We start from the raw sequence: 24758 nt of genomic DNA on the forward strand, positions 1-24758 counted from the left end.
GCAACTTGAAGATAGAAGTATGAAAACTTGGTGTAAAACGCTGTTAGGGAATGCAAGTGAAAGGAACAACCAACTCTGTTCTTCTGTTTAAGGACCTCCTCCTTTTATTTACACAAATGAAAACTGTAGTTTAAGATGCTTTGCATCTTTGGGGAAAGAGTTGTACTTTATTGGCCATAATTATCTCATATTAGTTCATTTCCTACAGTCCATATCGCTTGTCTTCTCGTATACTTTGAAGTCCAACATTGCTATGTACGTAGTCCCCAGATTTTATATTAATATAGTTGCCTGGAATTATTTATTTTTTTTTTTTGAGACTCCTATTACAGTGTTTTATCTGTGCTACTTGAGGTCAACGGTAGAATGCAGCATGGCAGTTCTTGTATTGCTTTTATTTTTCATGTGTTCAGACAGTGGGTTCTGGGGTGGAAAATTCTTGGTCATTTGTTAACAGCATGGGAGGTTATAATTCTGATGGAAGAGAAGGTTGAAGCTCAGGAAGAGACTTTTATTGCCTTTGCTTTTGGATTCTGGGACATCTGTGGGATTTTTTTGACAAGAACGGCATCTGTCTCTATTTAAATAGAGTCAATAGCATGGTTGCACAGTGGAAAAGAGGCAGTTGTATTCAGAAGCAGCTGGGAGATCATTACTTGGAAGCAAATGGCTTTCATATCACTAACATTGAAAACTAGGTTTTATGTAGCTCTGGATGAGTTTTATTGAAAGACATAGACAGGTTGGTGATTTTTTTTTTTTAGGGCTTTTTTTTTTTTTTTTTTTTTTTTTAAGATCATGTATCAGTATTCCCCAATGAAAATGTATACTAATAAGTAGAAAAATGTGCACCTGCGTGCTAAGCTAGCAGAACTAAAATGGGCTGCAGGACAAAGCAAATATCTGATTCACCATGAAAGCATTGCCTTCACCAAAAAAAGGGAGGCAACACAGCACAAGCATGAAGGCTGGGCTTATGTGTTTTCATGCTATTGTAACCCATAAATGTAGGGACAAGGTGTACCTTATATTCCTCATATTATGCTCTTTCCTGATAATTTGGATTTGATAGATATTAGAATATTTGATGTATTCATGTTTCTGAAATATAATTTTGTTATTCTTCAGGAGTAAGGGAGCTATCACAAATTTTTGTTAGAATAATAATAAATAGATGACGACTTGCAGTTGATTAACTTGAAGGTGTTTCAGTGCAGATTGCAGTAAGTGCTTCCTTCTAGCTGCACAGTAATCTTGAAACACAGTTGTAATTTACTCACCTGGAGATGCTTTGTTTGTTTCTCACTGGCACAGAGCGAAGACGGTCCCAGCCCCAAGCGACAACGCCTTTCCCATTCAGTCTTCGACTACACGGCGGCATCACCAGCCTCGTCACCACCAATGCGACCATGGGATATGACATCAAATAGGCAGCCTCCTTTGGCTCGGCCCAACCAACACCACTTCTCAGGGGAACGATGCAACACACCTGCACGAAACAGAAGGAGGTAAACAGGCTGTACAGACAGATAAACGCTTTTGATTCTTCATCTCGGCTCAAGAGAGGTGTTTAATACCATCAGTATTTCTGAGTAGATCACATGGTAAATACTTTTGTTTTCTTTGAGCTATAAATTGTTCTGAGCTGCAGTTTTATGCTGCTGGCTCGTGTTGAGATTTTTGTCCACCAATATCCAGCACCACCTGAGCATTCTCTGCAAACCTGCTCTCAGTCTGCTCATCATCCAGTCTGTGTTCGTGTTTTGGATTGCCCCAAGCTTGGGCCTGCTGGGCATTTTAAAAAAATTTCTTGAAACTTCTTGTGGACTTGTGGCATTTATATAATCTCTAATCTTTTTAATGTGTTTTCAGTCCTCCTGTTCGACGTCAGAGAACTAGGAGAGATCGTCTGTCTCGACATAATTCCATTAGTCTAGATGAAAACTATCACCATCTCTCCTATGGACAGCAGCAAGCAATAGAAGAGCCCCGAGCTTTTCGCCCACCGAATGTATCTCCTCGTATATTACGCCCAGCTGTTCACCCACCACAGCAGAATGCAGTGATGGTTGACATTCATGACCAGGTAAGAGGATTGGAGCTCAAACAGTGGGATGTTGAAGATCTCTTTTTTTTTTTCCCCCAAATGTTCAAGTTACCCCTCGTTTCCAGGTTAGTTGGCAGTGGAAGTCACGTAACACTAAATTCTGTTAGACAGAGGGAGCTGTTTTTGGTGTATGAAGCAGAGTAGGCAGTGGGGACAAAAAATATCTGGTCCTAGTAAAGAAGATTGAAAGATAACAACTTTCCTATGCACGTATTTCCATAGTGCTGTATGCCTCTGGCCCAGGTCTTTCAAATACAGTTCTTTTGCTTCTGAGGTTAATTAACTTCTCTAAGATGTGATACAGTAAATTTCTATTTCATATGAAGTACCTCTTCTTAGCATTGGTTATCTATAAGTTATTAAAATATATTGTTCAGAAGTAGAATTCATAATGCCAGTAATTGGTTGCTTACAAAACAGCAGTTGTGATAGTATTGTTGCGTAACCAGATAAGCCATCCAAACCTAATCAGCTCCTCCTTAAAGCGTACGGAAAAAAAAAGAGAGATCTGCAGTTGGTCCAGAAAGCAAATAATTTCTGAGCAGGAGACAGGAATAGGCACAGAGTTTATAGCTGAGGACCTGTAAAAGAAGTTGTTGTCTTTGGTTGTTCAGATCAGCAGGCTGCAGTAGATGTGCTTTGGATTCTACGTAATTATGAACTGCTTGTCTGGACGTGCATTTCTCAAACTGCACGTACACACAATTTAACTTTTAACAACCCTACTTAAAACATACTTGTATTCCATGCAGCAGCATACAACTGGGAAATTGTATTATGTATGCAGAACCACAGAGGGCAAGTGCAGGGGTGGAAGCTAACCACCATGCTAACCATCTCACAACCTTACATTCTGGTGAACAACTTTACTGCTGCAATATCTTAAAAAATCAAAACATGCTCTTGCTTTGTGTTGCAAGATTACATCATGACAAGCCTGGATAAGCAGTTCTTCCATTTGGCTGCCTGTATCTTCCAAGCAACATCTGTGATCAGACTCACTGAGGTCCTCCATTGGTGATATTTTATACTTCAGAGATAGAACCATTTTAAGAGGTTATTTTTAATTCTTATTTTGAGCATTTCTAAGTCACAGCCAGCATTACACTGTTTGCCTAACTCTTCTACCAGAGCTAGAACCATGTCAGCCTCTCTCCTGAGAGGGGTTTCTATCTACCATGATGCACAGGTTTAGCCTTTAAGTTCCATTCAGTGATCCATGTTCCTGTTTTGACCTCTGTTTCTGACTACACAATGCCAGTTCAGTAAATCAGCGGTCTTTAATTTAGTTATTCTCACCTCTTAATCAGCTGTTTGAATGGTTTCCACTTTAGCAGAACAAGAATGAAGAATGAGCTTCCCTGAAATAATTACTGTTTGTAAATCTGTGCTTCCTGACAATAAAGCTTTTCAATTTTACCAAAGAATCAGAGATTCCTTATTCAGTATTCAAAAAAAAAAAAAAAACGAAAAAGACTTCAAAATTTATCCTTTTAAAAAGAGATCCCTCTTTGCCCTGCCCAGAAAATACTCATCAATAAGTAGTGTATTGAGAAGAACATTTGAAAGAACAGGAATTACAGGCATGTGCCTCTTTTTAAGCACTCATTATGACTGTGTTTTTTCCAGTATATGGGTAAAAGCTTTTTAATTTGCTCAGCATGCTGTACAATGCTGTTAAGAGTTTACAATAAGTTCTTACTACTAATTTTCCTTTTGCTACAGATCCATCAGGGAACAGTTCCTGTCTCCTACACAGTGACAACAATGGCTCCACATGGGATACCACTTTGCACAGGCCAGCACATCCCAGCCTGCAGCACACAGCAGGTCCCAGGGTGTTCAGTGGTTTTCAGTGGGCAGCACCTTCCAGTTTGCAGTGTGCCTCCTCCAGTAAGTGAGCTCTATAGTTAATCCAGCTTCAATTTTAGACAGAGGAATGGCAGGTACCATGAAGCTTTACTGTTTATGTGCTTTAATTGAAATGAAAAATACCCTTCTTTTTTTCTTCCCCTGAGGTGAATTGCAGTGGCATGTTAATATGGACCTTAGAACTGGTGGGCAAATGTATGTTGCTTATCTAATATTTGTATAGTGTGTGGCTGTTTATAGTATGAAGTCCTGATGGCTTTTAATTCAAACTGCAGTCTGGTTTATGATTTAATGTCAACACATGAGCTTTTTGCTTACTTTCATATATTTAGAAGAATGATTCTATGGTTTTTACTACTCAGCTTACCAAGAAAATATTACAGATAGCTTGTTTATGGATTGGTTATACACAAAGAAGGTTGGATAGTCTGAAACAGCTTTTCTGAAAAGAAGAAAAAGATCAGTAAAAGCTGAAAGGCTGAGCTGAAAATACTCTTGACAAAATTATTCTTTAATAACGATGTTTCTCTTAGCCTTTCTGGGAGTGAAATGAAGTGCCTTGATGGACTCACTTTTCTCACCTTTAAAATTGAAAGAATGTTGGTTGTTGTCTTAGAAAAGTTCATGTATCAACTCAGAGAGGCATGATTCCAGAGATTCTAGTTCGTAGCGTTTCCATGCTATGCTATTCTGTAGAAAATTCCCCACTAAGTCCAAACAGGTACTAGCGCTGAAGAAGTAGAGGAGATCCCTCCAAGAACTTTCAACTGTATGAAGGAAAGTTGTGGAACCTGCTGAAAGAATTGCAGGGTTTTCTTTTTTTGTTTTACTATTTTCCAATATAAATCTGTAATATCAGACATACCAGCTTCATGTACTTGGTACATACATGTATAATGTTGCTGTATACATTGGACTTTTCCAGCTGTGCATTTGCCAGCAGTATGTCACCTATATTTTCCTCTATTGCATGTTCTGTGACCAGAGGACATAAACAAGACTGTGGCACCGAAAAAAAAAAAAAACCTTTGTTGTGATCACCTGTCTCTTTATTGAAGCTGCCTGTTGAAGATTAAGGGTAGTGTGTGTTTAGGTTGTCCAGAAGCCATTTATCCTCCTGCAGCAAGACCTCAGGCATACTGCTTGCCAGTCTGAAATATGTGTACATTATTTCCCTTTACCTTTCAAACTGTTGAAGATCTGTGACATGAGTTTCTATTCCTGAGATAAAGAGGGCTTTTTCCTTCTACTTGTAGTGTGTATAGTGTAGAGGAAAACTATCTTGGAGTGAGTACTCAACAATTGAAACAACAGCTGGATATCAAAATCAGCAAAGCAAGAAAGCAACATGACTAGAGTCAGGTTCTTCCTTCTCATTCATGAAATTGTGGAAGGCAGTGGTAGTCATTATTTTTTTTCTTAAGACAGAAAAAAATCCAGTTCTGCAGCTTCTTTTGTACAGAGTGACCCATTTCATTATGTCTTTTGGTGTTGGGAAAGCCAAAATCGGGCACAGGTCTTAAGACGGAGTAGGCATCAAACAGGGACAGAATCCCCTACCTTGGCCCATTACCTGTACTTTTAGTAATGCAGCCCAGTATGCAATAAGTTGTCTTGACTGCAAGAATATGCTACTGTCCTTGTTGTACTCCTGTTTGATTTGCCCACTAGGATCAGATTTTTTTCCCTGTAAGTCCATTCCAAAGCCAGTCACAAAATCTTACTCCATCAGACTCTTCTGTTCCAGTTCCAGATTTCATATTTTGCCATGATACTGCTCTTGTCATACAATTTCTCTATCCTATAGGAGTACATCTGAAAGGCAGCCCTGCCCTCTAGGACATTTCCTTACCCAACTTCACTTGTGAACTTCCCAGTATCATTTTGTCACTTTAACAAAATTTGTCTCGTTTATCGTGTATGTAACTATAAAATAATCTAATGTCATTTATGAAATACAGTCATTGATTCTAAAACTTGTAGAATCATATGTTCGAACAACGAAGTTTTCCAGAAACTTGAATGAATAAACAATAGGTTTCATTTATTTCCTCTTAAAAGATCATGCAACCTCATTGGCTCTGACTTAGCACAGATTGTTCCTAGCATATTAACTGCAAGTAGCTACAATATCTTCACTGTATGAAATCTTGGAGTCAAACATATTTTAAGCTGTTCCCCAGACGTATTTCCTATTCTATAGGGGTGTGGTGTTGCACCTGTGAATTTAGCTTCAGAGAACAGTTTTGAGTTTAGTAAAATACAGTAACAATTTTATTTTAATAGCAAAAATACTTTTTATAAAAAAAGCTAGGAACTGCGGGTGGTCTGCATCTAAAAACGTCAAATTAATCTGTTACTGATTCAGTGTATAAAGATTTATGTTTGGTGGTGATTACAATAAATGAGGCAATGATTCCACCTTCACTAATGTAAGCTAATCTTAAACTAGACCTTATTCCTACTTTGCTGTTGTAGTCAGCATGCACAGTATGTGTTGTGTAACAAGACAAAAATAGTGAGAGATCAGAACTGATTGTTCTGCATTACTTTGTATAATTTGATAGGTTTGCAGGTAGGGTGATGGAATTTTAAATATAAAACTCTTAATAAGCATCTTTTTTCATTCAAAACAAAGATATACTGTTGTTTTCAGCTAACAAGTGTGTTATAAATTGCTCTTTTAATGAGCAAAAATTTAGCACAGATGTCTGGCATTCGGATGACAGATCAAAGAACAGGAAAAAGAATAAAGGATTTCATGCTCCTCCATATCTAGAATTGGAAGTAAAACCGAGCTCTTCCAGGAAGCACATTCCTGCTTACCTGCAGTGCATTCATCGCTTCTGTGTTGTATAAGTAGTTCCAAAGATTAGAGAGAAAAAGCTGTTTCTGCAGTAAGTATATCTCAGCCTCCTTCAAAGCATAATACTACCATCGAAGTGGAGAACTGAGTTAAGAAAGATGTTTTGAGGCAGTGTGATGGCTAGCAGTCCCTCAGCTACATTTATATCTTTAAATGCTTGGAACACTTGTTTAGGAATGTCATTTTGAAGGTAAAACATGCAAGGAAGCTAGTACGGTACATATACCTACTCTTTACTCAGGAGTCCATCTAATAGTGAAAATCCCATTGAAAATCCCAGCTCCCATTGAATTTGTAGCTAGGAGATATCACACCATGGTTTGAGTCTGTGGTATGCTAGTCACTTTGCATTTCAGTTAATATTTTTGTGTATGTAGGAAGTTTTTCCAAGGGATCGAGAGAAATGCTTTCTCTTAATTATATCTTTCCATGATGAATGGTGCACTGCTCTGTAGGAACTTTGTGCTAGAGACTAAAAAAAGTGTTTTCATTTTATTTCAGATGCTTCAAGCGTGCTCAGTTCAGCACCTACCAGTACCGTATGCAGCATTTCCACCCCTTATTTCTAGCGACCCATTCCTTTTGCACCCTCCTCATCTGCCTCCGCACCATCCTCCTCACTTGCCTCCCCCAGGACAGTTTGTTCCTTTCCAAGCACAGCAGTCACGTTCGGTAAGTAGTGCTTCTTTCTCTCTCTCTCCTTAGAATTGGTGTGGCTGGAGGTGCAAGTGGTACTGATAACTAATTCAGGAAACTGATTTTGTTGAAAGTAACAGGATTTTGCACATTTGCTTCCTTAGCAAGTCCTTTAACTACTTAGTGTGAAGATAAAGAAATAATTTTAAAATTCACTACTTCTTTTCGAATTTCATCAGTTGCTATCAATGCAGTTTCTCCCTAAGACTTCACTTTTTGTCGAAAGATGTATATCCTTACCACTGTCTTCAGATTCTTCTTTTTCAGAAAGCCATAGGGAAGTTAATCTCGTTATATGCTTCCTCTGTATTACTTCTCAGTTAATTTTTAAATGGACAGTGTTTTCACTAAAACATGATGACCTAAAAGCTTCCAAACATACTCAAGAGTTTATAGTCTCTCCCTTTCTTCTATTTATTACTTGCAAAAGTTTTTTGCTCAAGCAGATTTGTCTTAGCAATGGGGACTATGCAAACACAGGGAAATGTGACTGACCGAATCTGAGGAGCAAAATTAGATTTTTATTTTCTGGCATACAGTTTTTACTGTAGGGTTCTCTCTAGCCCATATGGGTTATCTCCCATTCATTTGTTTACCCCTGTTACCAGAAGATGCCAATATGTTATTAACGCAGGAATGGAAAACAGTTTTGTTGTTACTAGAAGATTTCTAAAGACCTGCACTGCCATATCTAAGGTATGGCTAACTGATGCAATAGCTCTGTTAAAGTAATGGGAGAACATCTGGAAAAATACAGTTTTCAGTGGTAATCTTTGTAAGACGTTCTTTCAGAAAATGTGATAACTTTGATTTTAGCTTCAGTTGCTGACATAGGTTATTGACTGGATTTGACTTTCAGCTCTGGCAAATAGCCAGTATTTCAGTGCTTTGAGAATACGTTGGCTTAAAAGTTTGTACTGCATGAAAGGGAAACAGAATTTTGCTTTGCTGCCAGAATACGGATTTCTTTGCTGAGTTTCCTTAAATGAGGAATTTAGCATTAGAAACAGAAAGATGTGTTAATGAAACAGTGACTGCTCTTGAATGTTTCTTGGGAACTGTTGAACCTGACATATCAGATAATTTTAGGGATTGGACCTCTGGAGATCATTTAGTCCAACCCAATGTTAAAGCAGATTCCCTAGAGTAGGTTGCGCAGGAAAGCATCCAAGTGAGTATTGAACTTCATTTCCAGAGGGAGACTCCGCTGCCTCTATGGGTGGCACATCGCCCTCAAATCATGGAATCATAAAGGCTAGAAAAGATCGTCAAGATGATCTAGTCCAACCACCAACCTATCACCACCATGCCCACAGTAATGCCAGTGTCACATCCATATACAGTTCTTGAGCACCTCCAAAGGTGGTGACTCCGCCACCTCCCTGAGCAACCTGTTTGAATATCTCACCACTTTTACTGTGAAGAAATTTTTCCTAATATCCAACCTGAACTTACCCTGATGCAACTTAACGCTGTTACCTTTCATCCTATTGTAAGTCTCCTAAGACAGTAGGCCAACCCCTTCCTTGCTACAGCATCCTTTCAGGAAATTGGTGAGAGTGATAAGGTCTTCCCTGCCTGCTCATGGCCAGCTTGTTGTCCACCAGGACACTCAAGTCCTTCTCTGCACAACTGTGGATGTACTACAATTAACTAGATTACAGTATTGAGCTGGAATCTCATGGTTGTCTGTTCTTGATAGGATTGCTTGCACTATCCTCCTAGGAGAGATCTTGCTTGATTACTGTATCATTCACAGTTTAATGGAATCACTGTGTTCACTCTCCTCTTTTCAGACTGTCAAAACCAATTTCAGTTCTTGTCTTTGGTTTGTTTTTTTCCTCTCTTTCATAGTTGTTAAATGAAAGCAGCCTGGCAAGAAGGAGAGCAAATATTTGTCCTACAAAATGCAATAGACAGGAAATTATAGCTGTTCCAATATTTGCTAGATGACATAAATTCCTGGTCATTTAGCATGACTAGCTGGAAAAATTGAATTGATACCAAAAGTATGTTGTCTTCACTTTTTGGTAATGTTAATGATGCAGGAGTTGGTCATACTGTTATTCTGTGAATGTGAGTATTATTTTACTTATAGTTTTTTTTATCCTGTAGAATTGACTACAGCAGCTCAGAGTATACATGAGATTGCAGTTCTTTAGTGGGAAAATATTATATCTCATTATTGCAGCAAATATATGTATGTTTGTTTTTTTTTTTTTTTTTTAGCCATTTCAAAGAATAGAAAATGAAGTAGAACTACTTGGAGAACATCTTCCTGTAGGAGGTTTTACGTATCCTCCCTCAGCTCATCCACCAACGTTGCCTCCCTCAGCCCCTCTCCAGTTCTTAACTCATGATCCTTTACACCAGGAAGTGTCATTTGGCGTTGTAAGTATTGTTTTACATGCTATACTCTCAGTCATGCTGTTAGCTGTCTTGCGTTCAAATATGTAGTATATTTTGTTAGAAACTTGCACTTCTTGCAGTTGTAGTCCATTAATGACTACGTACTGCAATATTTTAAGTTCATTTTACTCAAGCTAACTATAGCCAGTATTGTTGATATCAGTAAATGATTTCTGATAACATTATCTAGAGAGACAGTGATAGTAGTTACTTTGAAAACATTTGCATGTTGACAAGATTGCTACTATAGAAACTAGTTAGTGTTTAGAAAAGCTGTTGCCATGTATGCTGTTGCTAGTTTGTCATCTGTACTTTGAGTTTCTACAAGTCAGAAAACCAAGAATTTTTAAGAACATTGATTTGTTGTATTTTTTTTTCTTCCTGGAATGTTTGCGATACACAGACAAGCAGTTGTATAGATCAATTCCACACTACAGGCTATATTATATTACAGAAGTAGTCAGAGTGTTTTTAAGACAACTTTCTGTATGACTGTAGGCAGTTCAACTGCAAGATCATGAAACAATTAAACATGGTGCAAGATTAAATCTGTGCTGTAATTTGTGTTTCCAGTATCTCTACTACCTCTAGGGTCTTTGCGGTGCACTTTGGTCTGTTGGGTTTGATTTTTTTTTGTTGTTGTTGAAAAAGCCTTTCCCCTGTGTGTAATGCTTGAAGAAATAATGTTACTCAGTTTTTTTTTTTTTTAATATTTGACCTGTGCATCAAGTTGTCGGAAAGTTTTAGAAGCACAGTGGTGCTTCAGCCTTTAAATGAAAATGAAACTTTAGAACCTGCAACAACAGAACATAGAGCTAGCTTTTCTTTATTAGTCACCTTGAAATCATGCACCATAGTTAATGTGAATGGTCTTCCCAGGAAATTTTCAGTCACTATGATACACTTTCAAATACACTTACAAAACTTCTGTATGTTGCCTGGATTTTATTACAACAACTTCAAAGATGTTTGTGAATTTCTAAGTTCAGTCCTTAAAAACAGATAGCAAATAAGTAGCACATTTATGCAGGTTACATGTTATTTTTCCTCTGTGGTGCCTTAATTCTGGGTTGTGTACTGCTGAGGGGTGGAATAAGGGTGTAATCTTGATCTTTTGTAAAGGAATTCTAACTATTTTTAAATTTTTTCCAGTGATTCAAAATGATTTTAAGAAAAGCTTGGTATTCTTTAAACTATCACTAGTGTTCTAGTTATATTAAAATCATAATGGAATGGCTACATCTCTGATTTTCTTTAGGTCAGTTAACTGAAATCTGAGCACAGCACTTTCTAATGATATTCTGGATCACAGAATTCTCAAAGCTGTAAAGCTAGTGTTTACTCTGTCTAGTGTGAGGTCTTTTCTTTCAAGAAAAAGACCCAATTTTTCTACATTGTGTTCATGTTAATATGTAAATCTAATGTAAAACTGTGGCTATCTATTAGGTATATTTATCTTGTAAACTTAAGGGTCTTTAGATTAGATATCGGTGGTGTTGAGCTTTTCTGTGTTCAAACATGGAAGAATAAATACTGGTTAATAAAAATTTTGAGTGTTCTTTGTTCCAAAGAAGTAAATGCCTCAAAGCTTTCAAATATTAATGCAATAATGGTTCATCAGTTTCAACTTTAAAAATTAGTAGACACTTCTTGTATCTTGACTATTTCTGGGGGGAAAAAATAATACTGAAAACTTAAACGTTCAAGTGAAGGGCTTGGCATGCAAATGAAAAACAATTAAAGCCCTGTTTTATCCTTGTCAATTGAAGCTATAGGCTTGAGAGCCTCTGTAAGCATTGTCCATATGCAGAAATTGTACCAACTTGCTCTACAGATAGCATAGCTTTATTTTCAGTGTAATTGTATGCTGCTGCTTCTTTAATTCCTGATCAGAGATTCTGCTGTAGTGCATAGTGGTGATGCTCCCTACTAGCTAGTAATCTTATGCCAATGGAAGAATTTATGAAGAGAACAGGCTACAGACCTTTAAGGGGGGTTGTTATTATTGTTTTTTGTTTGTAGTTTTAAAGATTTTTCTTTGTCCTATGCACAAGCCTGCATAATAGCACTGAGCCTAAAAGCTGAATTGTTACAGAAGACTTTACAAAAGAGACAGTAGTTCAGGTCTTACCTTCTTCCCAAAGCCTCATGCACATGTGAACTATGCAGAAAATGTCTTGCAAGGACTTCTGCTGTGTGTTACTACTTTTTCACGTGGAATGGTGTGATTCCATTACTGACAGGAATTTTAGCTTCAAATTGTTAGGAGAGGCTGAGGCTATTTGAACATAATCAGTGTCCAAAATAGCTGGATTTCTTTAAATGACGCTGCATTGAAAGTGGTCTTTGATATTCAGATTTCAGTTTGGTTAGGAAAACCAAATACTGAATCACAGAATAACAAAGTGGTTGAGGTTGGAAAAGGGCCCCTGGAGGTCCTCTGGTCAAATCCTCTGTCCTCAAGCAAGGACACCTAGAACTATTTGTCCAGCACCATGTCCAGGTGGCTTTTGAAGATCTCCAGGGAGGAGACTCTACAAACCTCTCTGGGCAACCTGTTCCAGTGCTCTGTCACCTGCACAGTGAAGAAGTGCTTCTAGATGCGCTCCCGTGTTCCAGATTGTGCCCGTTGCCTCTTGTACTGGCACTGGGCACCACTGAAAAAGAGCCTGGCTCCATCCTCTTTGCACCCTCCCTTCAGGTATTTGTACCTATTGATGAAATTCCCTCCGAGTCCTCTCTTCTCCAGTCTGAACAGCTCTCTCAACCTCTCAACCTCATAGAAGAGGTACTGCAGTCCATCATCTTGGTGGCCCTGTGCTGTACTCTCTCAGTACCTTCCTTTCTCTGTTTTGTACCTGGAAGCCCAGAGCTGGGCGCAAGTACCAGTCCCAAAGGTTTCAGAGGAAGCTTATTTTCTTCTCTCTTGCAGCCTTACCCACCGTTTATGCCTCGAAGACTCACAGGGCGCAGCAGATACAGATCACAGCAGCCAATACCTCCACACCCTTACCATCCTAGTCTACTACCTTATGTGCTGTAAGTTCAAAGTATATTTGCTTCCGTGTAGGTTATTACAAAGTAATGTGAGTTAACCAGTCCTCTCAACCTGTAGTTTTTATAGTTGGACTCTAATAGAGTAGACAGTTCTGCTGCACCAGATCGGAGAAAAACTTCTGTATCTATGTAAAATTTCCAACCTGCTGTGGATAACATATGCACTTGCACAAGGGAAAATACAAGTGCAATTTTGTCCAATGTAGTTTTGTGCCTGCGGTGTGTCTTTTTTCTGAACTGTGTGCATAAAGATGTTTGAGATAAGTAAATTCAAAACTTACTTCATGGATGCTTTTATGGATTTAATGATTAACCTGTAGTGTGAAGTCCTAAGAGTCTTTAATCAAAATAGTTTGGTTTTGTTCTTAACAGAATCATTATATTTTATCCACTTAAAGAAATAAAATATTTAAGTCCAGAGCCAAATCCAATCCATCATCAGTACTAGCTTTCCATAATGTGTGATAATCAAGAGGTTCGTTTTCGTAACAGTTCTAAGTCTTATTCTAAGTATCACTTAAGATATGCATGCAGTTTAAAAGGCAGCGCTGCTAGGATCAGGAAGTGGCAGAACCAGCTTCTCTCTTGATTCTTTCACTTCAAGCATCAGTTCTTGATTTCAAACATAAGATTTCCATCAGTTCTGAGAATACGTAATTCTGACAGGGATCAGTAAGATAGCTTTGGCAGTGCCACAGGTTTCTGATATTTCCTTCAGCGAGATGCTGAGCCTTATACTTTGTTTGCTCTCGTGGTAGATCAATGTTCCCAGTTCCACCTGCAGTTGGACGAGCTTTCAGCATTGAGCTGGATGTGGAAGATGGAGAGGTAGAAAACTATGAGGTTGGTATGAAAACAACAACTATTTTTAAAGAATTGAATTATGAATTATGTTTTCAGTCTTGTTTCTGGCTTTCAAGAAAGTGTAATAACTGCAAAGACAAAATCCAGAGATCATCCTCTTGTATTTGTTTGTAGTACTGGATATTTGAAGTGCTTAACTTTTTGCCTCATTTCTCTTCCCCAGACTAGTAATCATTAACTAGTTCAGTCTTTGTGTTCTTCATATTACTCTTCCTCTTTTGAATTGTAATTGATTTTAAATGTCAAACAAAAATAAAGCACATTCAGAAGAGAAGTTACTTGAGTAACTGCAGAATAGTGTTAATATCACAGGATTAATTGATTTAAGTGTAACAGTTATAAAGCCATTTTAGTGCCTTTTCTTCTTTACCCTCAGGAGGATACATTATTTCACATCTGCAGATGCAGAACCATCCTTAATATCCTAGGTACTCATGGGACAGTCCAAGCTGTTGTATCTTTGCTGGTTCTAGGACTGTAGGATTCCCTTGGGCTTCTCTTCAAATACTTTTTCTTTCAAATACTCTTATTTGGCATCTCTTCACCTGTGCTCCTCTGAGGAGCAATCTGTAGTAACAGCACATTTGCTAGTTTAACGGTGAGCATTACTGTAGTAAGTTCTGTGCTAGTTCTGAAGCATCATCATCTTGTTTTGGAGACTTTGGGCCCTCAGATTGAAAATATTAGAAATGACTGTGATCGTAAATGGTTTGCAGATTTCAGCAGCTCTTAATTTTTGTGTGCTTTCATTCTCCATCAAGCTTGTTGTGGTATTTTTTCACTAAAAAAAAATAGACGGAGTGTAAGTTATATGTGACAGAGAGCAATTAATTGCATGACTCCTCATTGCTATGTTTGACTCACAGAAAAAGGAGCATAGAAGTTCAAAAAAAAAGTACTTAAACCTCAATGGTATGAATTCATTTTTGATGATAAAATCTCCACCTCTCAATTGATCTAGCCCAAGGTGTGGAGTGGGAATCAGAATTTGTCCCCTGAACTCTTGTGTTTCTCTCACAGAACCAGATTCATTAGTAGGAAGTAAATGTGTTGACTTTTTTTTTTTCTGCTTACCCCCACTATTAATTTTATAGTGGGATGAAGTGGATCTTACAGAAACGTCATACATACCAACCTGTGTATGCAAGCATAGGAATAGTTTGAAGTTTCATTCTGGATTTTGAAATCCCAAAGAAATACCCTGCGTATTTCAGAAAGATGTTTGGAAGAGGAGGATGCACAAATCTTCCTATTGAATCTTATTTTAAAGGGGAGAGCTAAGATTCTAAACATTTATTTATAAAGGGTGGTTTGTGTGCCAGGTTATGTAGTGCTGTGTAACAGCATCTCCACATCTCATGGAACCAGAATTTGTTTAAGCAGCGAATTTTTAAATGTCCAATGTCCATGTTTTGCAGGCCTTGCTGAATTTGGCAGAACGCCTGGGAGAAGCCAAACCACGAGGACTGACGAAGGCAGACATTGAACAACTCCCATCCTATAGGTTCAATCCAAACAACCACCAGTCAGAACAGACACTGTAAGTACACATCTCTCTTTCAAAATTACATCGTTTATCTGGCTGTATTTTCATTTCTTTAGACTGCAGCCTCCACTGCACTATAGGAACTAAAAGCAGTGATTATCAGTAAACAGTTTTATTAATTAAAGACAGAACTCATTTAGTATTCTCAGTTTACATCACTACACTGCTCATCCTCAAACACAAACACAGGTAACTGTTGTAACTGCTGCGATGCTGCAGTTGTATCAGCAAGGTTGTGTGTGACGTATATGCTTGGTGTTCTTAAATAGCAGATACATTTGAACTTTGCTGTCTTTTTTAGGTGCGTGGTGTGCATGTGTGATTTTGAGTCAAGGCAGCTACTTAGAGTCTTACCCTGTAACCACGAGTTCCATGCCAAGTGTGTTGATAAATGGCTTAAGGTAAAAAAATAAAGTTTTAGAGGGAATTCATTATGTATGGATTTTGAGGTGGGATGGTTGTTGTTTTGGGATTTGGTTATTTTGCTGTTCTTCATTTCCTCTTATTTCACTTTTGTCCAATTTTAGAGTAGAAATGCCAGCAGACTTGAGAGCACTATATAGCTATGTTATTTTTTTAATGATTGATTCAGTATGTTTCTTTACAATCCTTGGCATAAGGAAAAAGGAACATAAAGAGAATAGTTTTCATGGTCAGATCTGCCTGTTTTCCATTTCCACAAAACAATGGAATTCAACTGTGAATTCAGCTTTAAATTCACAAATACACAAATCAAAAAAGAAATGATATGGTAACATAAGAAGTACAAATTAGAGCTTCTCTGTTGACAGTGAATTTGTTTTCAATATCGTGTAGCAAAGAGCAGATCATACTTCCTTCCTGTTTTGCTGTCAGTGTTAGGTTTTGAGGCACATCAAATATGTGTGTGTTTGAGTTAATACATACATATTTATGTAAATGTAATATATGCCAGTAAGATTTAACCTGTAATTATGGTTTTACATTATTAAAATGTAATCTTTCAAAACAACTTGAGGAGAAATGAAAGGATCTAGAAGCTGGATAGCTCAGTAAGGTGACAGAATATAGGAACTAGGCATGAAGAACAGGAGATGTAAATAAGTGGATGACAGCATGCAGAACGTCTCTACAAATTGCATTAGCCAGACATATTGCCAACAAGGTGTGGATTCCTGTCTTGTTGCACCTTTTTTTCTGTGTTTTATTCTCTTCAGCTTTAATTTAATCTGTGTGCACAAAATTGAAACTGCGATGATTGTGTTAAAAAAATATACTGGAAACAGTCTGTGGAGAGACATATAAATGCAATCTGCTGGAAAAAGAAATTAAAAAGCCCTTGGCTGTTTAGTTCATAGCAGCAAGAAAATGCCTATCTTTGGCATACACTGAAATATTTGTGCAAAGAATGAAAAGTCAAATTAATACTGACAGCATTCTTTCAGGTATCTTTTGGTAGAACTATTGTCCTTTGGTATTTGAATCCACATACATACATGACAACCAGCAAGAGGAGTATAAACATCTAGTTGTTTTATTTTCAGATTTAGTAAATAGAATAATCATAATAAAGAAAAACTAAAGAAGATGTAGGCTGTTGAAAGTGGCTTTCTTCACTGTCCCCTATCTCTGTGCTCAGGAAGTGTTCGCACTAGATTCGTAAAACCTTTTTGATGCATAAAACTTCTTAAATGGTTTATGCAGTTGACAAAGTAACCACAGATAGTACTCAGTTTATTTTGTGGAAAAAATAAATTGTTTCATTGGACTTCACACAGCCTTTGATACAGAGGACTTTGTAAGCTTATCTACATTAAGTTAGTTACATAGATTTTAAAGAGAAAGCTCTTCCCAGGCTGTTAGTGCAGAAAACGTGCATCTCATGCAGGGAGCCACTGATCTGCAGATTACTAAGAGTTGGGAAAATACAGCAGGGAAGTATAATGCATGCTTGTCATGTTCCTTATGCTCTTTGTTATATGTTTTTGGTCGCAAGAGTCAGGCAGTTAAATGAATCTTTTTTGGGACTCAGTGTGGCAGTTCTGAAGTTGCATTCAGTACTTTGAGTTGGTAGTGAACTAGCAATTGAATTCAGATCGGCAAACTAAAAAAACCCAGAACCTATTTTAGCCTTTATTTTACAATCTTAAATGTTCTGTATTAATGGTAAAACTATTATGACCTAATCCAGATGCCTCTCCCAAGTTAGGAACCACTTATTTTCGAGTAGGTCTGAGTGTGGTATTGTCTAACTTATCAGAGAAAAAGGTTGTAACTTTAAGCATCAGCTTAAGCAGAATGAGATGAAAGGTGTGCAGTGTAAACTTAAGGGGGGTGCAGCTGCATCCACCAAAAATGGCTTGTATTGGCCTAACATGTCTAGCTCATTTTGCATCCAATTTTAAGACAAGGATAAAGCATCGTAAAGCATCGTTGCTAAATCAGTCTGTTTATACCACATAGGTTTAGTTGCACTATAGGAAGATGCTGTGTAAAATAAAGATTATTTTGCTCTGCAAACTAGAGCAAATGACCTGTATAACTTCAGCCTATTTTAGCTAAAGCCTGTACCTACAGTTAAAGCAGCCACCAACTGGAAGTGAGGGCAACTACAGGATATTGTGGCTTATAACTTTTTGTTTTTGTCCATTTCCTTATGCATGTATTTTATACGTTGAGAGTATAGATGTGTTCATGTCCATGTAATTCACAACATCCAATCAATATCATACTGATAAATATGCAAGAAAAACAATACTTTTAGCTTTTAGTACTTCAAACCTAAAACAGCCACCTCCCAGAAAATCCAAACCCTAAAAATATCAGGAGTCATGTTAAAGAGCGATGTTTCGTGCTACATTGGTATGTATGTAATTGTTTATCTTGCAGTTATCCCTTGAGTCATTAATTCATTGAATTTTGAAGAACTTGCCAATTATTTTAAAAATTACATAAGCTGAACTATATGTAGAGTAATGCATAGTAGCAACCAAGTGATGGTATTGTTCTCAAGTAACTGCAGAACTGCAGGAGAGAAAGAGCAAGAAATAATCAATGATTCTCTAGCCGTGCTTTATAGAAACTATGAAATTATTAAATACAGCATAAACTGTATATCATTAATAACTGAAGTAATAGGAAAAATATTATTCATTTTAATTATGTTATTAAGAAATGCTTTTTAGTAATGGCATGCTACTTCCATTGACATTTACGATTCATACTTGAAATGTGTGGCAATGATTTCTGTGTTGGGATGTAGGGGAGCCATGTTTTCTGTTGCTGTGAGTTTTGTGTTCATTGAAAAGTTTGGAAAACTTGGAGCTGAGGGTGGTTGGATTATTTTGTAGTTGTTGGCATTGTGAACTACAGAGTCTGGGACAGGAAGGAGTTACTCTCCCTCTCCCCTTTGCAAAGTAAATGTTGTGTCATAAATGTGACACATGTTGTTTCTGCTGTTTATCATTACTTTTTTCATTTGAAATTATGTCTTCATTTACAAAGAGGAAGAGAACCCAAAAATACTCCCGGTAGCTCAAGGAATGTTACCTTTCATTTATCTGTCCTTTTTAAGGAAGCTGTAGAAAGTTGATGGATATGTATTTTCAGTGAGCACTTTAACGAAGGGCTAAAGTTAGGCCTCCTTTTCTGTGTGTTATTACCTGGGCTTTGAATTTTAAAACCTATTTAATCAGATCATCTCCCTTCTTTTCTTTTTTACTGAAATCCCTTCTGTTTTTCACTGCTCTGCCTTTAGCTTTTACCAACTCTGTTCAATGAGTTTCTTTAAGAATAACTGGATAAAGAGAGCATGAAGAGATGTGATCACTGATCAGCACAGCTTGTGACAACAAGGCACCTTTGTTTAATAGTTTAGGGCATTTATTGCCAGTCCAAAGTGACTTGCTTGATTTTGATGGGTTCCACTGAACACAGAGTACCCCTTCCTATTTGCTCCCTTCTGATTGCAGCTTACAGTAACAGCATATCTACATTAGTATAACCACTGCACTTAGAACAAAGCCCAGTTTGCTGCATTTCTTTTATCTATTTAATATTAAAAAGCGTCTTTTTTTTTTTTTTTGTAAATGCAGTTATGAATTGACAGACTTAAAACTCTGAAGTAACGAAGTGGATGAACACACCTTGTCATTTCTTGCTTTTGAGTAGTCTTGAGCTTTGAAAGTAGCAGCATTGTTATCACAGATGTTCCATGTCATACACATGTGTTTGTCATTACAGTAAACCCTTTTTTGTTTCTGGTTTTGCAGGCAAATCGTACCTGCCCAATTTGCAGAGCTGATGCTTCAGAAGTGCATCGTGATTAGAGTGACCAATCTAAGAGCACAAATCTGGTTTGGGTGTTCCTGGTCATGTGTATATATGAACTATCTATTGAACTTACCCATGTGGCTTCCAGCCTTTTCCTTTACACAAAAGGGTCAGTGGACCTTACTTTGCACTGTGTGAACTTAATCAATTATAAAGCTTATAACTAGTCTTCACATCTACGGGATTGTTATACTAACAGTGTGATTGGAACTCCAAAGATTTTTTTCTTTAGCTTAATTTTGTGTGTGCACTAACATTCCCTGGTTTTTGTGTGATCATTCTGAGTGTTGCTGCGAGATTACTGTGGACGTGATCTTTTAGCATGTGCTTTTATAAAAAAGAAAAAAAAAAAAAAAAGTGGTAGCTCCAAACAGTATAGCAATCTACCTTATATAGAGCCTTCAGATACTGTGAGTGGGAATGAGTGGTGTGAATGTTTGCTTGTGAGAGGATGGGTGAAGTGTGCTTGGGAATGAGTGTGCATGTGTGTTTGAGAACCTATATACCAGCATGTGCTGAGAACGTATGTGTGTAGTATTAATTATGCTGCAATGTATAATCTTGTGTGTTATTTAAACAGTACTAGTACTGTACACTGGTTCCTTTCCTCGTGTTTGCAGTTGCACACAAATACAATGGGTGCAGCAATTACAGACATTTAGTATTTCCTCCCCAATGTACTTGCAGGTACTTACCTGTCTACCTGCTATTCAAACAAGCTGTTATGCTACCCTTTACTCGGAGGCTTTAAGTGCGTACCACTAAAGGGGTCATTGATTGTTCATAGTTGAGTAGTGTTGGGTTTTAGCATAAGTTACAGAGTTCAGATTTTTACTTTGCTTATTTACAAGTTATTTTATCAATGTAAAGTTGCAATATCACACAAATCGTTTAGCAATATTAACATTTTCAATTGGTAATTTCAGAATCAACATGTTCCTGTTCTCCTTTTCAATTTTTCTAGTTGGGCTATAATTGCATTCAGTTGATTTGACATTAGAGCTGAGTTCTGAAGATGCTGCAGTTATGCACTTCTTTCATGAAAGGAAGCAGAAAGGATACTGAGGGTCTTGTGCAACAGCCCTTCATTTTTTGCCATTGTGCTTGCTAAATAGATAATCCTCTAGCTTACAAGCATTGGCTTTAATCATACACATTCTTTGTCATTTACAAAGGAGTTTGTATACAGTTAAAATAACTTGTAAGAGGTTACAATTTTATTCCTGCAACTTCATGAATAAAATAAAATTTCTAGCATTTTCTCAGAGAAGTAGAACTTCTGGTTTTTTGTTGTATCACAAAAGAGGGTGGTTTTTGGTCACTCATTGCAGAATTCAGTTGCCCCGATGCTGCTTCTTGTCCCTCGTTATTTTCATGATGAGTGTAATGTGAAGAAGGAACTCCTTTGGTTTTTGCAATTGAGTTTCCAGAAGACTCCACCGCAGTACGAAACGGGAGCACCTTCTGAACAAAGTGCTGTTAAACAGGAGGTAGCTTCTATCCAACTGCTTTCTGAATAGTGTTTTCTTTGTGCTTTTTTTAAAAAAAAGTAGCTCCCTTTCCAACGTTTCAGACTGTTAGCATCTTCAGCACGTTCTTCCAAAATACTAACGTCCACCTATGCCATAGTTATTCAGAGGATGCACTTCTCGCATCAGATTGCTTCTCCTGAATTGTCCTTACTTCAGTTGCAGCAGCACAAGTGGCACAGTTAGCAATATTGCTGCAGCTTGCTGCCAGTCTCAGCTTTAAGTTGATTCTCTGTCATTTCTGATGCTTTTGTATGCTGCTATGCTTTAGTATCAATTATAATTCCAGTGTTACATGTTCTCCATGCTGTTTGCCCTCTTTCAGTGTTCTACAGACCAATCACAGCTGATGGTGCAGATGATATAAAAGCACAATTTTGCCCTACGTCAGAAGCTCTTGCCTCCATTTGTGTAGTTACACAGGTAGTTCTCAGAAACGCTGAGTCTTTCCATTCCTACTCATACGTTAGAACACTAAACAAATGATCAAAGTACTAAAATTCCTCCTCTCTTCCAGAGGAGTTAGAATAATCTTTCTCAATAACACCTGGCAGGTTAAAGTACATATAGCAAAATCTATTTTTTTAACAAATGAAATCATCTTGTTTAAAAAACATACCACGTGTCTTACAAAACTTAGGCTCTTTTATATAGCTGCAAAAGAAAACTTTCGATGCGTGCAAGTTTAACCATAACTAACGCTATGTTTGATATTCAGTTTGAAGCATGGGAAGAGGGCACTTCTCTAAGCATTCACATTCTTCTGAAGCCAAGGGAAAGTCACCCTTTTTCTGGAGTTGAGAAATCCTGATGTGTGAAGTCCCTTTCCCCAGTGGAACTCTGTGAGGCACTGGGAGACTGAGGAGTTGGAGGATCTAACTGGGTCAAATCCTGAAATGATTTGTTGCACTCTTACGGCTTGTCTCTTCTGAAATGGTTCATTTGTTTGCATGGGTCTCTTGCAGATGTGTGTGGACTTGCTTCCTGTGGGTAGTGTGTGTAAACAGCACACGTGCACATGTTCTGGATCAGCTCAGATGATCCACAGCCGATCTCGGTTGTGGCTATTGATGGGGATTCGTGCTGAGCTGCTCACTGCCATGTGTTCTGTACATTTGTGTGTAATTTCTCAGCCTGCCGTGGTGCCAGGCAGCACCAGCATCCAGCAAGATGTTTTTTATGTTCCTTCCCTCCCTGACTTCACCTGTCCCCTTTTCCTAAACAGTCCATAAGGCATTTGCTTTATCATATTGGCACTGCTGTGGCTTTGGCATAAACTGCCAATTAAATTTGAAGTTTAAGGGGATATCAAGGCCTACAGATAATTCCAATGTCTCATTTTGTGACTTTCTTTACAAAAAAGAAAAAAGTAAGCCTTTTGTTGTATACTGTTTTATACGGGCTCTTGAATGTGATTTCACAGATGTTAACACATCATGTAGTACCTGGGATGGGATTTACCAACTTTTTTTTTTTTATTGTTTTACTTACAGAAAACACATTTTTGACTGAGTTATCTTTGGGCCTTTATAGAAGCTGTGTTTTTTTCGTTTTGTTTTTTTCCTTTGGTACATTGTTACCTCATTTTGCTACTTGTATTTCAGATCTATTAATGATTCTGAAAGCTTGTGACTTTTGTTGGAATCATTTTTGTCAGTTGTTTTCTTTAAATCATACTCTTTTGAATCACTTAATATGTAGTTTTAAATGTATTATAAATATCTGTAACCAAATCATTTGAAGGCTTGATAAATTTTTAACAAAATTTGTACATTTTTTATGAGAGTTACTAGTAATGCTTTACTACGTAGTGCAATGAAGTTTTATTTTTAATCCCTGTGCCCAATTTTGGAGTTGAGAGAGTTGTTCAGTAATAAATGTATGATGTTCACTTACACAAGTTTGTCTTGTTCTTCTTTGTGCCTTGTTTCCTTTCACTGCTCCCCCTATTTCTGTGCATCGTCATACAACTAACTTCAGATATTGGCAGCATCACAGTCGTGGTGCTGGGGGAAGGTTTGCCTTCTAAGCTGTAGTGCATGCAGTCATAAAATAACTTAGTTTGGAAAAGACGTGTAAGATCGTCAAATCCGTCCTCCACCTAACATTACGAGTCCATCACTAAACCACTTCCCTAAGCCCCACATGCACACGTCTCTTAGATACCTCCAGCACAATGTGGGCTTTTGAAAAAATGGGCAGACATATGACAGGAAGAGAAGCAGCCCTTGGGCAGCATTTGGGGTGTTTGAAGCTCCTGAGCGTGTGGGAGATAGGCACAGAAAGCACTTGCCAGGTGGCAGGCCATCTCTTCGCTATCAGACTCGCAGATTTCCTGCCTGTGATTCTTGATAGTTGAGTGTACCACTCTTCAGCTGTCCCAATTACAACCAAATTCAAAATCTGTACTGCTTGATCTTGAATACCAAGCCAAGTTCTGGCCATTCTATAAATCCATGAGTCCATGTTGCTTGTAACCCAGTAGTTATCCTTAATTTTGGTCAGCACTGAAATGCTTTTCCCCCACATCTCTTCCCTTGCATCCTAGGAATACATACAGCTCTTAACTCCTTCAAAAAAAAAGTGTTTATGATCATAAGTCTTGCTTCCCAAGAATATCTTTGTACTTTTCTGCAAGCAGTCTGTTCACTTGTTCTGAGCTAACTGGTTTTCATGGCCTCAGTAACTACTTATGAGTTGAGTCCAATCATCTTTGCAGGTAGAAGAAAGATAACAGGAAAGCACTGATAAAGAAGCTGCTGTACCCTATCTCACCCATGCAGGTACTGAATAGGCAGGATAGCAGGCTGAGTATATGTCTGCTATGTCTTACACGTTCTGTGATTCTGTGTGTTTTTGCCTCCTTGGTGCACATTACCACTGTCAAAACAGTGTAACCCAGGGTTTAACATCTTTGTTCTTCCTCTAACAAGGACAGGAAAAACAAGGGCTATTTAGCAGCCGGTCTTGGTTGTTATCAAAGCTGGGGTTGTTGTTATCAAAGCACTGGGGTAGTACTCTGCAAGGCTTTATCAAGCGCTTTCTCAAACCGGAGGCACTGATTGCATAGTAACATTTGCAGGTCTCAAGAGCTGATTTTGTCAGAGGTGCCTTCCTTCTAGCACCAGCCCGCTTGCTGGCTTTCCACTGCTTCGCCCTTGCTTTTGGATGACAGGTAGGATTCCAGAGATCTACAAACTTTCCAAAACAAGCTTAAGTTTAAGCTTCCCTTCTGTAGCTAAGAGCAGCTTTCTGGCATCTGCCATCACCAAGTGATGCAGTAGTGCCATCACAAAGGGCAAACTGATGAAGGGGTTGTAAGAGGAAGGTGGAGAAGGAAGAAAAGTTTGTCCTTCTGATCCAATAAGGTAGAGTTTATGGTCTGTTCTTGCACGAGGTTCCTGCTGAATTACATCAGTGTACTCAAAAAGCCTAGTTGCGCCTTTTTGTGCATCTGCTTTATAAAACATGGAGAAATTACCATGCTACAGAAGTATGATT

General features: G+C 37.9%; 1 protein-coding gene across 1 annotated transcript in view; it reads left to right on the plus strand.

Annotated features, from left to right (window-relative positions):
- Positions 1–19724, plus strand: part of RNF38 (ring finger protein 38) — a gene marked incomplete at both ends in the record, with an annotated part of 34865 nt that extends 15141 nt beyond the window's left edge. Inside the window, 10 exons of the mRNA XM_079548248.1 lie at positions 1315–1508; positions 1873–2086; positions 3833–4000; positions 7347–7517; positions 9771–9932; positions 12883–12989; positions 13766–13850; positions 15290–15411; positions 15719–15818; positions 19668–19724. Of these exons, the coding sequence (XP_079404374.1) occupies positions 1315–1508; positions 1873–2086; positions 3833–4000; positions 7347–7517; positions 9771–9932; positions 12883–12989; positions 13766–13850; positions 15290–15411; positions 15719–15818; positions 19668–19724 (1380 nt within the window). The remainder of the gene's footprint in view (positions 1–1314; positions 1509–1872; positions 2087–3832; positions 4001–7346; positions 7518–9770; positions 9933–12882; positions 12990–13765; positions 13851–15289; positions 15412–15718; positions 15819–19667) is intronic.
- Positions 19725–24758: the final 5034 nt, after the last annotated feature.

Source organism: Tetrao urogallus (genome assembly GCF_951394365.1).
Source record: "Tetrao urogallus genome assembly, chromosome: Z".
NCBI classification, from domain to species: Eukaryota; Metazoa; Chordata; class Aves; order Galliformes; family Phasianidae; genus Tetrao; species Tetrao urogallus.